The sequence below is a fragment of the Gorilla gorilla genome, chromosome 13, assembly GCF_029281585.2.
Source record: "Gorilla gorilla gorilla isolate KB3781 chromosome 13, NHGRI_mGorGor1-v2.1_pri, whole genome shotgun sequence".
NCBI classification, from domain to species: Eukaryota; Metazoa; Chordata; class Mammalia; order Primates; family Hominidae; genus Gorilla; species Gorilla gorilla.
In genome coordinates this window covers 131313051-131330099 of record NC_073237.2, presented here as the reverse complement: position 1 = coordinate 131330099, position 17049 = coordinate 131313051, and the positions used below count along the sequence as shown (strand labels likewise).

Here is a 17049-nt window from a genome sequence, read left to right as displayed (position 1 = left end):
GCATTAGCAGAACTTTAGTGTTCCTTGAGACTCTTGCTCAGGAAGATGAAACTTGCAAAGGACTTCATTGCTCATTGCAGGAATCTCCCTAAAGACCCTGTATTAGTCAGGGTTCCCTAGAGGGACAGAACTAATAGATGTATATATGAAGGGGAATTGATTAGGAGAATTGACTTACGCGATAATAAAGTGAAGTCCCACCATAGGCCATCTGCAAGTTGAGGAGCAAGGAAGCCAGTCTGAGTCCCAAAACCTCAAAAGTAGGGAAGCCGACAGTGCAACCTTCGGTCTGTGGCCAAAGGCCTGAGAGCCCCTGGCAAATCACTGGTGTAAGTCCAAGAGTCCAAACACTGAAGAACTTGGAGTCCGACGTTCGAGGGCAGGAAGCATCGAGCACAGGAGAAAGATGAAGGCTGGAAGACTCAGAAAGTCTAGTCCTTCCATCTTCTTCTGCCTGCTTTATTCTAGCCGCGCTCATAGCTGATTAGATGGTGCCCCTCCAGATTAAGGGTGAAAGAGCCCCTGGCAAACCACTGGTGTAAGTCCAAGAGTCCAAAAACTGAAGAACCTGGAGTCCGATGTTCGAGGGCAGGAAGCATCGAGCACAGGAGAGAGATGAAGGCTGGAAGACTCAGAAAGTCTAGTCCTTCCATCTTCTTCTGCCCGCTTTATTCTAGCCGCACTCATAGCTGATTAGATGGTGCCCATCCAGATTGAGGATGAATCTGCCTCTCCCTGTCCACTGACTCAAACGTTACTCTCCTCTACCAACTCCGTCACAGAAACACCCAGGAACAATACTTTGCATGCTTCAATCTAATCAAGTTGACACTCAGTATTAATCATCACAAGTCCACCCACTGTCAACTTGAACCCATACACGTTCTCCTGGTATCATATGTAATTTTCAAATAAAGACAATAATAAAGTCATAATTAAACCTAACATAATATAGCTGTCCTTCGCACAACTGGAAGCACGCTAATCCTTAACCTAAATGATATTATATAAAGTTAACAACACTTAAATGTTGATATGAAGTCAATAAATCTTATGTCACATGGTAGAAGGAAAAAGAAGAAATAAAGTGAAGATATTTTCTTAGTACAAGAGTATACATGCACAAACATATTCCTAATAAAATAAGGAGGAAATACTCGTGACAATTACAGTCCTCATTTCTGCAGCTGGTCACGTGGTTGTAGCTGGTACTGATGACTACCTTCTTCTACTACCTGTTCTGTATTCCCTTTGCCTTCAGCAGGCACCTCAGCGGGTTGTGGTTCTTATTATTTATTTATTTATTTTTGAGACAGAGTTTCACTCTTGTTGCCCAGGCTGCAGTGCAATGGTGTGATCTCGGCTCACTGCAATCTCCACCTCCCAGGTTCAAGCCATTGTCCTGCCTCAACCTCCTAAGTAGCTGGGATTACAGGCATGCGCCACCATGCCTGGCTAATTTTTCGTATTTAGTAGAATCAGGGTTTTGCATGTTGGTCAGGCTAGTCTCGAACTCCTGACCTCAGGTGATCCACCCACCTCGGCCTCCCAAAGTGCTGGGATTACAGGTGTGAGCAACCGCACCTGGCCTGGGTTATGGTTTTTTACCTGGTGGAGTGACTCAATCCTTCATTCCTGAAGGGTCTGGGCCGACTGGAGTCCTGCCTGGACTGGGCTGTTGTAGTTTCCCATTGACCTTAATCACAGGGCAGGAGGTCCCATTGACCTTAATCACAGAGGAGGAGACACCCTAAGAAATCTGTACTCCATGCATACTCTTCCTTACCTCCGCTGTGGAGCAGTAGACTGACTTTATATCGATGGTCTGGGTTAATCACCCCAGCCAACACTGTAACTCCCTTCTTAGGCTGTTGACTTAGAGGCAGGAGGATGTCCTGTCCCAAAGTGTCCAAATGGCAATCTTAACTTCCAGTTTAATGGAATCATTGTGGTGTCTCCTGGTGGCAGCATTCCTCCCTCTGGAACTAAGACCTCTAGGCCAGCAGAACATAATGTTGCGGGAACAGAAAGCAAACATTTTGCTAGTGGGTCACTAGGGGTGATGGTGAGTGGTGCCACTTCCACTCCCACTGCTTGATTCCTGGAGCCATGAATCCTGGCTATGGGGAAAATAGTATCATATATTTGATGCAGGTTCAGAGCATACACAGCCTCCTGGAGAACTTTGCCCCAGGCTTGCAAAGTATTGTCACCTAGCTGGCATTGTAATTGTGATTCTGAAAGGCCATTTCACCATTCTTTTTTTTTTTTTTTTTTTTTTTTTTTTTTTTTTTTTTTTGAGACGGAGTTTTGCTCTTGTTGCTCAGACTGGAGTGCAATGGTGCAATCTTGGCTAACCGCAATCTCTACTTCCCGGGTTCAAGCGATTCTCCTGTCTCAGCCTCCTGAGTAGCTGGGATTACAGGTGCATGCCACCATGCCCGGCTAATTTTTGTATTCTTAGTAGAGACAGGGTTTCATCATATTGGTCAGGCTGGTCTCCAACTCCTGACCTCAGGCGATCCAGCCTCCCTTTTCATCTGATAAAAGTCAAGTGTCACTTCTTGTTTTTCCATATGACTATCCAGTAGTTTGTGCCACTCATTGAAAGTTTATTCTTTCACTATTGCTCTTTAGAGCCACCATGTCATAAATCTAGGGTCCGTATGTGCCTGGATTTGCTTCTGCACTCCCTACTCACTTCCCCAGGTTTGCTGTGTATGCCTAAGCCAGCCCCACACTGTCTCCATCACTATCACTTGATAACGACTGCTGGTGTCACTTCAAGCAACTCACCCTTGTTTTTTCTTGCTCAAGAATAGCATGGCTATCAGCCCCTTGCCTTTATATAAATTTTATCTATCTATTTATTTATTTATTTATTTATTTAGACAGAGTTTCACTCTGTTGCCCAGGCTGGAGTGCAGTGGTGCAATCTCGGCTCACTGCAACCTCCACCTCCCGGGTTCAAGCGATTCTCCCACCTCAGCCTCCTGAGTAGCTGGGACTACAGGCATGTACCACCACACCCTGCTAAATATATATATTATATATTTTTTGAGATGGAATCTCACTCTGTCGTCCAGGCTGGAGTACAGTGGCTCGATCTTGGCTCACTGCAACCTCCGCCTCCTGGGTTCAAGCAATTCTCCTGTCTCAGCTTCCTAAGTAGCTGGGGTTACAGGTGCCCACCATCATGCCTACCTAATTTTTGTATTTTTAGTAGAGACAGGGTTTTACCATGTTGGCCAGGCTGGTCTTGAACTCCTGACCTCAAGTAATCTACCTGTCTCAGCCTCCTAAAGTGATGGGATTACAGGTGTGAGCCACTGCACCCGGCCCTTTATATAAATTTTAAATTCACCATGTCAATTGTCACAGAAAATGGTAGTTTAATTGATAATACAGTGGATATTTAGATAAATTAAGAGAAGATGACTATTTTTCCTATATTTGGTATTCTAATCCACACATATAGAATATCCTTCTAATTATTTTAATCTTCTTTTAGGTCTTTCTGTTCCTATTTGATAGTTTCGTACACAGAAGACCAGCATGGATGTTGTTAGACTTATTCACAGTTATTTGACTTTGGTGTTGCTGATGCAAATTTTTTAAATTTCATTTTTAAATTCTTTGAGGCTAGTTTTTAGAAGCGCAATTGATTTTTGCTAAACTTTTTATTCTGCTAGTTTATCTGTAGAAACTCTAGAATTTTCTACATCCTCAATCATGTCTTCTGAAAATAACAACTTTGTGTCTGCCTTTCCAATCTTTTTTATGGTTTTGTTTTCTTGACTACTGCACTGGACAGTGACATGCAATACAATGTTGACCACAGTGGTGATGACAAGCATCCTTATTTGTTCTCAGTCTCTGAGGATGGTTTTCCATTTTCCCTGTTAATTATGTTGTAACTTCAGTATCCACAGCTTCCAAAGACCTCTTTCTATATTCTGTTGTTTCTGTTGGTCCTTATACACACTGTCTTTTATTCCCATGAGCCTGGTTATCGTTGATTGTGTTTTAACATTTCATTTGAAAAAAATTAAACACTTTGCAGAAATAATGACCTGGGATGATGTCATTCTCCTTCAGAGAAGATTTTTGTTTCTTTCAGCGAGGAGGCTGGGGGCATGAGCAATAATTCCAGGAGTTGAGATTCCTTTCCTGGGACACTTAGATGTCTCAAAACCAGTTTGCAGCCCTTGTGAAGGTTGGTTGTTGCTCACTCATCCTATTGCTAGGGTGCAGCCCTTCTGAAAGCCAACCCCAAACCCATACCTTTGGCAGGCCGTAGGCCCCAGTCTTTGACCTTCAGCTCTGCAGGATGGTGAAATCACTGCCCAACTTCTCACCTCTCTTTTGGAGACTGGCAAATCCCTGTGCAAAAAGAGGTCCCCACTACTAGTTTCACTTCTCTAAGATTTCTGTGGCTCCTGAGAGCTTGGCAAAGTAATCCTTTACTACATAGCTAGCTTGACGGTGCCTTCGAGCAAATCTCTTTTTAAAGGTTTTGTCTGTTTGTCCTTAATAGGATGCCCCCAAATACCTAAACTGCCATTGCCAGGAATCAAATGACTTTTGTTGATCCAATGTTAAGATATTTTAACTTGCCAGAATCTTGCATTCTTTCATGCTCTTGGGCTCACGTACTCTTGGGAACATTGACTTGATATCTGAAGGTGGTGTTGACTTCTCACCTGAAATAAACCTATTGACGTTGCAAGGAAGAGGAGATCCCCTCACACCCAGGGGGCAGCTGGCAAATGGAATTGAGGGGCACAGACCTGCTGGCTTTCTCCCTGTTCTGACCATATCCCAGGTGAGTGCTCCTCCTGAATTGGATCCTCTCCAAGAAAGAAGGCCACACCACTGACACCCAGACCTCTCCCGCCTGGGCCAGTAGCTCAGGGACACTAAGCGGTGTCTGAGGCAATGAAGCCTCCTGCCCTTGTCTCTCAACAGGCTGGAGCCAACACACACAAACACACACAGTCGAGACTTGTGGTGCCCAGAGAGCCTGGACACAAGGTCCTGTGTCTCCTGGATCCCCCACCCCTGGGCCGCCCCTCCACTTCTCCCCCACCTGGGGAGCCCGTGAGTTTGGAAACCCAGCCTACACACACTGGCTCAGAGAAGTTGCAAACCACAAAACAACACCTCTCCCTGCTCCTTAGTCCTGCTACCATCTGACTCTCGTTAGTGACTATTTCTATACGTTCTAAAAATCCCGCGCAAAGTGTCCACAACGTGGCCTGGCTAAGCATGATTCACAGCACGAGACGTGGAGTAGGAACATGGCCTCAGGGATTTGGGGGGAACAAGAGGCATCCCCACCTTCAGGTGAAATGAGCAATCCCAGTGATCTACAAGGCGTTAGACAGAATTGAGTCCAATGCCTGGCTCTTACTAGTGGAGTGACTTCAATTTTTCCAGCTGTAACTTTCAAATAATTTACTCCACCGAATGGGGCTGGTGCAAGATGATATGATGGAAATAGTATTTGGGACATAACAAGTGCTCAACATTTTTTTCCTCTCCATCCATGATAAGTGCCTGATGACGGACAAACCCTGAATTTTCTGGGAATAGATGAGGCAAGGAAGCATCTTCAGCAAAACCTTCCTTATACCCCAAGGTTAAGGTCTAGGTTTCTGAGTATTGCTTGGGGACAGCTGGGGGATGGAAACGGGGTGTGGGGGCTGTGTTCTCCTTAAGCCACAAGCAAAGCCGATGCTTTCCAGCAGAGGAGTCTCAGGAGCTCTCTGGACTGGGAGCAGGGTGTCTTTGCTGGGGAAGAGAGCCCAATGGGGTGGGCATCTTGCTGGAGCCTAGTGGAAGGAAACATCCTTTGAGATGACCTCATACCTCCTGTTGGTGCAACTAAGCAGCCCATAGGAAGTGGGTGTCCCCCAGGGAGTTGAGAAACTGTGGCACAAGGCGAGAGCTGGTTTCCTCTGCCCTGTTACAGCTGGGGGACTCTTCAGAGTCAAAGGCCAGAGAGCACGGAGCTGAGTGGAGCCACCATGGCCCGGGGACTCGCTGTCCTGCTAGTCTTGTTCCTGCATATCAAGAACCTGCCTGCCCAGGCGGCAGACACGTGTCCAGGTGAGACAGACCCGGGTTTTCTGGTCCCTAAAAGCTGGTAACAACCCCATTCACTGACACTCGGGTGTCCCAGGCAGAACCTTTCTTTCATGCACATCTTCGTGCGAAGATGCCCAACAGATCTGTTTATGTGGAGGCTCAGGGCAGCTGAGGCATTGCCCAGGGTCATGGAGGGATAGGGGAAGGATGTCACCAGGTCTGTCTGCCTTGAAAGCCCAGGATTTGCCCATTGGAGCTTCACAGATGGGTCTGGAATCTGTCACTGAGAAGGAAGAAAATACTGTTGACTTTATCTTCTTACGGGCTTACCAGGGAGGCACTCTAAGACCCTCTAATACGGTGGCTGCCACACGGACTTGGGGGGTTTGTTAAAAAGGCAGATTTCTGGCTCTCCTCCAAGAGAGTCGGAATCAGTTGATAGGGACAAGGGTTTGAACGGTGGTGAGGTGTTTCCCTCGCTGATTCGGGAGCAGGTGGTTCTGTGACGCTCAGCAAGAGACTGCTCCTAAGGACGGCCTGGTGTCCCTGGCTGATAACATATTTATGAAGGAAACATAAATAGTAAATTACAGCCTGCTCTAGTGGAAGGAGGACTGGAAACACAGAAAGGAAATACCCCAAAAATGGCAGTGCCATGTCTCCGGTGAGAGCACTGCTCCGTTCCATGGTCTCTAAGCGCGCCCTTAGCAGGGCGTGTGGATTTTGTAATGAACAAAATGAAAAATATTTTTTCAAAGAAGTAAACAACCTTGGTTTGGCTCCAGTTGTGCCACACCTGGCTCTGTGTCCTTGGACCCCACACAGCCCCTCTCCAGAGGAACTAGAAACCCCTTCCAGCCCAGTAATTCTACAACCACATTCCCAAGGTCTGGGAGGGAAAATGCTTTGTCAGCCCCAATTCCCCAGGTTTTTTAGAAATATTGATTGTCATTAGTTATTGAAAGTGCCCACTGTTTGTTAAGCTGTTTCTAAATGCCATAAATTACACTAAGATATTTAAAATGCACATTCTTTAACCAAATCCTGGCCACAACCTTGTTATTATCCCTGCTTGGCAGCCCAGGGCACAAAGCTCAGAGGAGTTAAGTTACTTGCTGCAGGACACACAGCACGGAGGAGATGGGGCTCCCCTAGGTCGGGGTGGCCTCCAACGCCAGAGCTCTGCCCCCCATCACATCTCCGCCTCACCAGTGCCTGAGGGGTGAGGACAGACCAAGGCCCCAGCAGAGCAGAAAACCTCACTTCCCAGCCACTGTTGGGCCAGGCACTGAGTGGGCACCTGTGTTTCTCTGCAGAGGTGAAGGTGGTGGGCCTGGAGGGCTCTGACAAGCTCACCATTCTCCGAGGCTGCCCGGGGCTGCCCGGGGCCCCAGGGCCAAAAGGAGAGGCAGGTGCCATTGGAGAGAGAGGTAGGTGCGGGCCTGGTGGGGAGGCCAGGCATGGCAGGGGCACTGGCTCTTGCTCTTTATGAAACTGATTGCAGAGTTGGGCAACACCCCCACCATGGTTCCTAGATCAAGAGCCTGGGTGGGGCCCCTGCTAGAGCCAGGAATAGAGCTGACTCCCAGGGCCCAACAGGGTTCTGAAATGGAGGGAGTGTCTTTCCTAACTATTTCATGAGCTCACATTTGGACATGCTTCTGTAGCTCTGTCTCCTAGTCCTTGATCCAATACCAGCTTTGCTTGGCTACTGGCAAGACTTCTAAGCTCTATGTCCCTCCACCTTCTCACCTGAAAATTGAGGTGACCGCTTTCTTCTGCACCTGCCTCATATGGGAAAACTGAGACTCAAAGAGGTCAGAGGCTTTCCTACTTGACAAACCAGTAAGGAGTGGGGCTGGGACTTGGACTGGTCTACTTCAGGGCACAGAGGGCACCCGAATCCTGAGCCCTGAGCTCTGCATGTGGATTTGCAGGGAACATGGGAGAATGAACAGCAGGCACCTGCCTTGGGTGGTTTTGGGTCCCCCTAAGCATGGCATAAGGCAGACGTGCACAAAAGCTCAGAAAGGGCGCTGCCTTAGGGGGTGAGCTCCCCATGCCTGGAGGCATTCAAGATGATGCCTGCGGAGCACTTGGTGGGGATGTCCCAGTGTAGATGGGACAAGCTCAAATGTCCCTATGACTTGGACTTTCACTGACGTGTCCAGGCTTCCGTGTGGGTGTCCGGGGCCAGGTCCTCTGTGCCCACTCCGCAGGCTGGACCTGAGAATGCGGTCTCTATCCCCTGCTGAGGGAACACTGGGGAGGAAGCCCTTCCCTGGCAGGAGAAGAATCAAGTCTGGCTCAGACTTCCCTTGAACCAGGCTTCTACCAGTGGGCATGGCTGGCTAATATACCCTAAAGCAAGAACCAGCCCCCACACACTCTCCCCAGCCACTGGGGTCAGCAAGCAGGCTGGGGGCTGCCTCTTGGCTGGCATCGGGGACGGGAGGGTCACCTTTCTGGCCAGAACCGCGTGGAGGGCTGTGTGACACCCCAGGAGCTCAGGCGCACGGTGGAACCGGATCCTCCCTGGCAGCAGCGGCTGCACGTGGCGCCCACCCTCTCCGTGTGGGGACGTGGTAGGATGAGGCTCTCTGAGGACGCATTCTTTGTTCCAGAACCTGGTCCCTTGCTAGGCAGTAGAGCTCTGTGAGGGTGACTTGGGCCCAGGCTTATGGTCAACAGAGTGTGAAACCCAGGTTGCTCCCAAGGCACAAACAGGAGCAAGGTGCACCTTGCCTTGAGCCCAAGGTGGGGTGCAGGCCCCTCCATCACTCCCTCACCTCCATCTGCAGTCACCCCCAGGCTAAATCCATGGCTAGCAATTCTAAGGGTTCCTGGAACCAGAAGGGATTCAAGGCAGAGTGGGGGAGGGTCAGGACTTAACCACTTGGGGCAAAGATTTCCAGGGAGAATTGTTTAGGTTGCATTTTTCTCAGTGATATGTCTTTGGAATTTTCAGGAGAACGCGGTCTCCCTGGAGCCCCTGGAAAGGCAGGACCAGTGGGGCCCAAAGGTAACCAGGGGACAGACAGCGAGGAGGCCTTGAGCAGGGACCTTGGAGCTGTCTGTAATGAAATGAGGGAGGGAGAGACAGAGACAGAGACACAGACACAGACACAGAGAGACACGGCAACAGAGAGAGAAAGACAGTGGCAGGCAGACAGGGACCCTGGGATATTCCAGGCCTCGGGGCCCCTCCCCACCATTGAGACCTGGGCGTTGTGATGGCTTAGTGAGCCTGCAGGCCTGGGGAGATGCAGTATCCAGGCCAGGAGCCCACCCTGGGACCAGCCTCTCCATGGCCCACACATCTGGGGTCAAAAGCTCATTATCCTGCCTCTTCCTCCAGGAGACCGAGGAGAGAAGGGGATGCGTGGAGAGAAAGGTGAGCCACCCGTGGACCCAGGCAGTTGCCTCTGCAGGCTTTGTCCAGGGGAGGGGTCTCAGAGGCCTCAGTCCGCCCGCCTACCGCCCACGTCCCTGTCAATCCAGGCTGTGGGCAGGGAGGGGTGGAAGGAGTCCAGCGGGCTTTGTTGTCAGAATCCATGAGGGCTCAAACCCCGGTGTCTACAGCAGTCACTCCCAGTGGCCAGCAGGACCACATCAGTGCATAGATGGTGACACTTCAATATTTCAATTTCTGTCTTACTTATGCTCATTTATGCAAAAATTGTAAAAGTTTAAAAAAGCCAAATGTGCAAGACTCTAAGACACAGTCCCACGCTCTACCCACAAACACAAATGAAAACCGGAGCCGGGGGCTGAGGGTCTGCAGACCCACGCTCCGCCCACAAACACAAATGAGAATCAGAGCCGGGGGCTGAGGGTCCGCCGATATCTGAGTCCCAAGAAACAGAGGCCAGGGCGGAGGCAGGGCAGGCTTGGAGTGACCCTGCCAGGCTTGAAGAGTTATTTCGCTGTTATCAGTGGCGAAGGCCCCACTAGGGGTCCAGTTCGTCCAGCAGGACCTGCAGCGCCTGCCACAGCCCACCAAGCTCAAGCTGCACAGCAGGGGCCTATGGACAACCGTGTGGCTGGTGCCTCTGGGGAAGTCGAGTCTGGCCATCCTTCCCTAGGCCTGTGCCACGTGTGCTGGAGACATCAGAGGAGCTGCCTTTGCCCATTCTCTATTCTGTGCTCAGGGAGGCACTGGGGCTGACCAGGAAGAAGGCTCTGATTTCAAGCTTACAACAAGTGTCTCCTCTCCCCACACAGGAGACGCTGGGCAGTCTCAGTCGTGTGCGACAGGTGACGGATCACACCCTGACCTCGGTACCCAAGCCTTGCCTCCACCCCTGGGGCCAGCTGCACACGTTCACCCTACGGAATCTAAGGACAGAACCCTGTCTGCACCTATCATCCCCCCTCAATCACTCGAGTAATGGGCAGCTATCACCTGAATCCCTTCCATGACAACCTGGGCTCTACTATTATCTACCCTAGAAGGCCGGGTGCCCAGGAGGCAAAGGTGGGGGAGACACTGGGAGGTGGGAGGGTTGGCAGACTGGGTGTGGGCATCACAGCTGCGTGGCCCTGGGGGCCGTGTCCCTGTCCAGGCCTCGGAGTCCTGCTCAGTCCGCACAGAAGCCTGTGGCCCTGCTCCTCCCTCTAGGGCCTCCCTCCCACTGCCCCTGCCCTGCCCAGGGCCCCCGTCCTGCAGCCATTCCCCGGGTTCCCTTCCCAGGCCCACGCAACTGCAAGGACCTGCTAGACCGGGGGCATTTCCTGAGCGGCTGGCACACCATCTACCTGCCCGACTGCCGGCCCCTGACTGTGCTCTGTGACATGGACACGGACGGAGGGGGCTGGACCGTGAGTGTGGGGCTGGGCAGAGGCAGTCAGCCTGGGAGTCCCGGAGGCCAGGCTGCACACCTGGTGGGAGAACACACTCTGGAATTCTCTATTCCCCTGGATGGGGACAATCATAGATGATGGAGGAAGTGACCCGTGGGTAAAAGTCCAAGCCATCGGGGAGGCTGGGAGGGGACCAGTGCTCTCCTGCTGTGTGGCTTGGGGCTTGTTGCCTCTCTTCTCTGAGACTGCATTTCCTCTTTCATCCCGTGGAGTCTGTGAGGAGACCAGGTGGGTGTGCGTGTGGCACCGGCCTGTGATGCTCTGCCAACTACAAATGCTGCTCCTCTGGAGGGCGGGTCCCCCGTGCTGTGGGACTTCGGCCTGCCCCGCCTAACTCTGAATCCTGGCTCCTCCGCAGGTTTTCCAGCGGAGGATGGATGGCTCCGTGGACTTCTATCGGGACTGGGCCGCGTACAAGCAGGGCTTCGGCAGTCAGCTGGGGGAGTTCTGGCTGGGGAACGACAACATCCACGCCCTGACTGCCCAGGGTAGGGCCACTGCCGCGGCTCAGGGGTTGGGGGGCCCTGAGGTGCTCCTGCCCCTTAGGCCTGGGCCATCTGCAACATAAGCACCTCTTGGCCCACAGGGGATTGGGCCCTGAGCACACTCAGGTGGCACCAGGACCTCTAAGGGCTGCGTCCCCTGCCGCAGGCTCTGGCAACATCGGGAAGGGAAACGGTTAGAGCCCTGGGCTGAAGGCCTCTTCAGGTCTTGGTCCCACTGGCATCTTAGATCCTGAGAGTGGGAAGCAGGAGAGAGACCAATGGGGCTTGGGGTAGCCTTCCCCCATCTCCAGCTGTTGATCTGCCTCTGAAGCTGGCATCTTAGTCCCATGGAGAGCCCACGCTCGCCTCCTCCAGCCCACGCCTCAGCAGGCCCCCACAGCCTCACTCACCTGAGTGAGAGGGCCTCCCCCCAACCCTCTGGGGCAGGGGATGAGTTTCACAGCTGGTCCTGAGGCAGTCTGTATAATTGCTGGTCCATTATCCCTGCCCACTGCCCTGTGGCATGATTGAAGGAATCCAATCAGGTGCCTCAAATTCCTGCAAAAGAAACTACAATTATAGCTTCGCCCACTGCTGTGTTAGTGGCTCACTAACCCTTAGAAGGAGAAGGTACACTTTCAAAATGAAAGAATGCTCCCTTCCACCCAGTGAACTCCAGTGGGGCACGTTCAGTTCTCTGAAATAACGGGAAAGGTGTTTAGAAACAGAAAGCCATCCCTGAGGGCCTGATAGCAACAAGGGATTTTCTGACATTTCCGGTTGATTTTTTTCCTGGATGCCACGTTCAGACATCCCTTAAGAATGTATCCATCCCCAGCCGGACACCGTGGCTCACACCTGTAATCCCACCATTTTGGGAGGTTGAGGCTAGTGGATCATGAGGTGAAGAGATCAAGACCATCCTGACCAACATGGTGAAACCCCATCTCTACTAAAAATACAAAAAAAAAAAAAAAAGTAGCTGTGTGTGGTGGCACACATCTGTAATCCCAGCTACTGGGGAGGCTGAGGCAGGAGAATTGCTTGAACCCAGGAGGCGGAGGTTGCAGTGAGCTGAGATGGTGCCATTGCACTCCAGCCTGGGCAACAAGAGCGGAACTCTGTCTCAAAAAAAAAAAAAAAAAAAAAATTACCCATCCCCAGCCCTCATGCCTGGTGACAGAAAGATCTTAAAGGCTGGGGCCTTAAAATCTTTTTCCAACAGGAAGCAGCGAGCTCCGTGTAGACCTGGTGGACTTTGAGGGCAACCACCAGTTTGCTAAGTACAAATCATTCAAGGTGGCTGGCGAGGCAGAGAAGTACAAGCTGGTACTGGGAGCCTTTGTCGGGGGCAGTGCAGGTGAGTGTCTGATTGGGGCTGGGTGGCCTGAGTGGGGCTAGGAAAGCAGAGAGAACCTGGCTCTGTCTCCCCTGGTGACCTTGGGCCCTCCCCTCTCTGAATCCCATTTCTCCATCTATCAAGCAGACACTAGCATTTGTGTCTCTGTACAGCGTGGGGCTCACAGGACATAGCGGCTGGTATTCCTAAGGCTATGTCTGCCGCACAGTGAGCTGTCTGGGCAGGGCTGAGACGACCCACCAGCATCACTGCTGAAACCTGGAAGATGACGTCTTTTTCTCATGGGTGCCTTAGAGCTGTTTCCCAAACTGTGCTCCATGGAACACCAGCCTTGTGGGACATTCTTTACCAAAAGGAGTCTCTGGCTACACGATTTGGGGAGGCATTTCCTACAGGGTGTCTGCTTAGGGAATTCCCAGTGCACATTCGTTCGTGAAAGGCGCTGAGAATTGCTGCAGCTGGAAGTCTGTGTAACTAACTGCTCCATGGAGAAAGGCAGTCCCAGGGGAGCCTTGGAAATGACAGCCTTGGAGTCTGTGCAGTCCTTTCACAGGCACGATCTCACGCGGGACCTCCAAGGAAGGCAGCAGGGCAGGGAAGGTCACCCCCATTTTGCAGGTGGTAAAACTGAGGCTCAGGGGGTGACACTTCTCAGCTATAGGAGCCAGGGATGAGCTTCAGGCTCAGGGCTTGAGATAGAGGAGAAGCCCCCAGGTGAGGGCTGTCCTGAACCTACCAAGGGCCACCAGGGCCCCAGGGGACGTGGGGAGAGACCAGAAGGAGCGGCGCAGGCTGGAGGAGGGAGGTCATTCCAGGAGAGAGCACGAGGCCTGACAGTTTGCGGGAGCCCTGGAGAAAACAGGTGGTTGCTGGAGCAGGGGCCTCAGGTTGTGGAGAGGGATTTCCAGACCAGGTTGCCAGAGGTTGCCTCCTGCTTCCCCTTCCTCCAAGGCCTGGGTGGGTCATTTGTGCACCTGTACCTAGGCTCATGCATCGCTAAAGTGAGGTTGGCTCTGCTCAGAGGCAGGATGTGGTGAGGGTCTCACAGTGGCAGGGCTTTTTCCAGCATCTGCAAACCCCACATTTTCTGTGAGCAGGTAATTCTCTAACGGGCCACAACAACAACTTCTTCTCCACCAAAGACCAAGACAATGATGTGAGTTCTTCCAATTGTGCTGAGAAGTTCCAGGGAGCCTGGTGGTATGCCGACTGTCATGCTTCAAACCTCAATGGTCTCTACCTCATGGGACCCCATGAGAGCTATGCCAATGGTATCAACTGGAGTGCAGCGAAGGGGTACAAATATAGCTACAAGGTGTCAGAGATGAAGGTGCGGCCCGCCTAGACGGGCCAGGACCCCTCCACACGCACCTGCTAGTGGGGAGGCCACACCCACAAGCGCTGCGTCGTGGAAGTCACCCCATTTCCCCAGCCAGACACACTCCCATGACACCCACAGCTGCCCCTTTGCCCCCAGCTCAGTCAAGCCGCCACACGCCCACAACCTCACCAGAGGGAGAATTATGTTTCTAAATATGTTTACTTTGGGACAGAAAAGTTTTACCAGCTTCAATGTGTGTTTCTTGAACACCAGTGGTTTTGATCACTTTCCTGTGTCTGTTGCACGGCAGGTCTTTCCCTGGAATTTGGTAAGTCGGGAAGAGTCAGGACCCTCATTTAGCAGATGGCACTACCGATGTTCAGGCAGGTTGAGTGACTTTTGCGAGGATTTTCCACCTCCAGTAATTGACACAGGGCGATCCTCACCTCCACCCCCAAGCCTCCCCCGTCCCCCCACGCCTCACTCACAACACTTCACACTTCTTGAAAAAGGTCACTTTGGGGTCCAGAAAACACTTACTAAAAAGGGGGAAAGTTTAGTAGGAACTTTTCTGCTTCCCACCACGGCAGAGCTCATGCTTTGGGCTGGCTGGCTGCTGAGAAGAGATAAACACTTAGCACTCACTAAGTGAGCGCCTGGTCAGCCACCTGCACAGAGAAGATTCCGAAGAGGCCTTCCTCCCACACACAGACCTCAGCTAGAGGTGACCGCGGACCTCAGTGGGAAAAGCTGCACAAGGCTTCTAGGAGATGATGGAGAAGGGGCTTCTCCAGCTCCCAGGCCAGGGGAGATTTCTCAACCACGACCTAAGAAGCATCAAAGGGAATGTGGCAAGTGTGACTCCATTCAAATCAAGAGCTCCCACTTACTGAAGGACACTAAGGGAACCAAAGGAAGGCCAGAGGGGCAGAATCACGGTGCGGCACACAAGTCTTTAGTTTTCTACTATTACCGCAACCAGTCACCACAAATGGAGTGGCTTGAAACAACAAGAACTTGTCACCTCCTGGCTTGGTAGATCTGGAGTCCCTGGGCCTTACTGGGCCAGCAGGCAGGACTCAGCAGTGGTGGCTCCTTCCGGGGTTCTAGGGGAGAACCTGCTTCCTTGCCTTTTCCAGCCCCAGGGGTCACTGGCATTCATTGGCCGGGACTCCTTCCCCCAACCCCAAAGCCAGCAGCACCACATCTCTCTGACCCTTCATCCACTGTCCCCTCTCCCCCCAAGCCCCACGGGACAGGGTCTCCACTCCTGAGACTCATGGGATTAGACTAGGCCTACTTGGATAATCTGGGATCCTCTCCCATGTCCAGGTCTCTATCCGTAACCACATCAGCAAAGTCTCTTTTGCCATGGAAGGTATTTGCAGGCTCTGACTTTGTGTGTATTGGGACAGGACATCTTTGGTGGGGCAGTGGTGGGGGCAGGGAATTATTCTGCCTACCATGCCTTATACAAAAATAAATAAATCACAGGCTTATACCTGAAAGAATTCCTGCAAATAATAAAAGAATTAGAGCAGCTCAGTTAAATAAAAAAAGGTATGAGATGTGAACAGACACTTCACAGAAGATGACATGCAGGGGAGCAAGGTGTTTACCAAAAAGTGCTCCACTTTTCACTTACCAGAGAAATGCAAATCAGCACCCAAAGGAGTCACTGCGGCACCCTCATCTGAGCCTCAGAAGTTAGAAAGATGGACAGCACCAGTGTCAGAGGTGACTGTGGGAGGGGGATTTGCATACACTGCTAGTAACAATGCGAATTGATGGAACCAACCTGGAAAATGGCTTGGCATCAACTGTTGGAGAAGAAGACACACAGTCCTCTAACCTGCCAGTCCCACCTCAGGGCCTGGATATGGCCGTCATGTGTACCAGGGAGCATGGCCAGGAATCTTTACAGCCAAATACTCACCATAGCACCAAACTGGAATCAGCCGACATACCCATCAGGAAGAGAATGGATGTTACAAAATGCAAGGATAGCCATTGGGTAGAACGCCATACAGCCATGACAATTACACAGTGACACCTACACACAAGGAGCATGAGTCTCACAAACATGGCAGCAAAAGGAGCTGGTTCAAGAGGGTATGTGCTATGGATTCCATTGTAGATAAAGTTTTTCGAAAGCAAAAGTAGCCAATGGTATTTTGGATGCATATTTAGGTGGTAAATGTATACAGGAAAAATAAGAAAGTGATTGTATTTGAGGGTGGGACCACATGGTGACTGAGAAGGGACAGGGACAAGCCTCTGGGGTTCTGGCTATGCTCTGTTTCTTGACCCAGGTGGTGATTGTAAGGATGTTTGTTAACTAGTGATAAAAATAATTAAGCTGTACTTTTGCTTTATACACTTTTGAGTACATGTTATGTTCCACAATTTAAAAACTACTTATAAAGAAACTGCACATGCTTGGATCCAGGAACATGAGCTACAGGCACATCCTCCAATGATGCCCAGTGTTCTTGACTCAATACCTGTAAGGAGAGGTCCTTGTAGCCCATTGGGGGTGGACCAGACCCTACCACGCCCCTGCCACAATCTCTAGTCCATCACAAAATCCACTATTGGGATAGTACTTTCGTCCCTCAGTAGGTAAGCATTTTTACAACCTAGGAAGACTTAGCTTTAAGTCTAGAAATGATTAGTATAAATATAAAATATAAATATGATTAATATAAATATAAATATAAAATAGCCATAGAAATATGCCTTTTAGTTTGTTTTTTGAGACAGAGTTTTACTCTGCCACCCAGGCTGGAGTGCAGTGGAGTGATCTCACCTCACTGCAATCTCCACCTCCCGGGTTCAAGAGATTCTCATGCTTCAGCCTCCCAAGTAGCTGGGATCACAGGCGCACACAACCATGCCCAGCAATTTTTTTGTATTTTTGGTAGAGATGG

At 51.0% G+C, this 17049-nt stretch overlaps 1 protein-coding gene across 2 annotated transcripts; it reads left to right on the top strand.

Annotated features, from left to right (window-relative positions):
* Positions 1–5983: 5983 nt before the first annotated feature.
* FCN1 (ficolin 1) lies at positions 5984–16655 on the top strand. Of its 2 annotated transcripts, none has more exons than XM_004048838.5 (9): positions 5984–6111; positions 7407–7520; positions 9059–9112; positions 9449–9484; positions 10315–10347; positions 10784–10911; positions 11312–11441; positions 12664–12798; positions 13896–16655. In XM_004048838.5, exons 1-9 carry the CDS (start codon positions 6030–6032, stop codon positions 14141–14143), a joined length of 960 nt encoding a protein of 319 aa, XP_004048886.3. In that variant the 5' UTR covers positions 5984–6029; the 3' UTR covers positions 14144–16655. The 2 variants fall into 2 exon arrangements, with proteins under 2 accessions (XP_004048886.3, XP_018889717.2); XM_019034172.4 differs by having other exon boundaries at positions 10315–10371.
* The last annotated feature ends 394 nt before the right edge of the window (positions 16656–17049 follow it).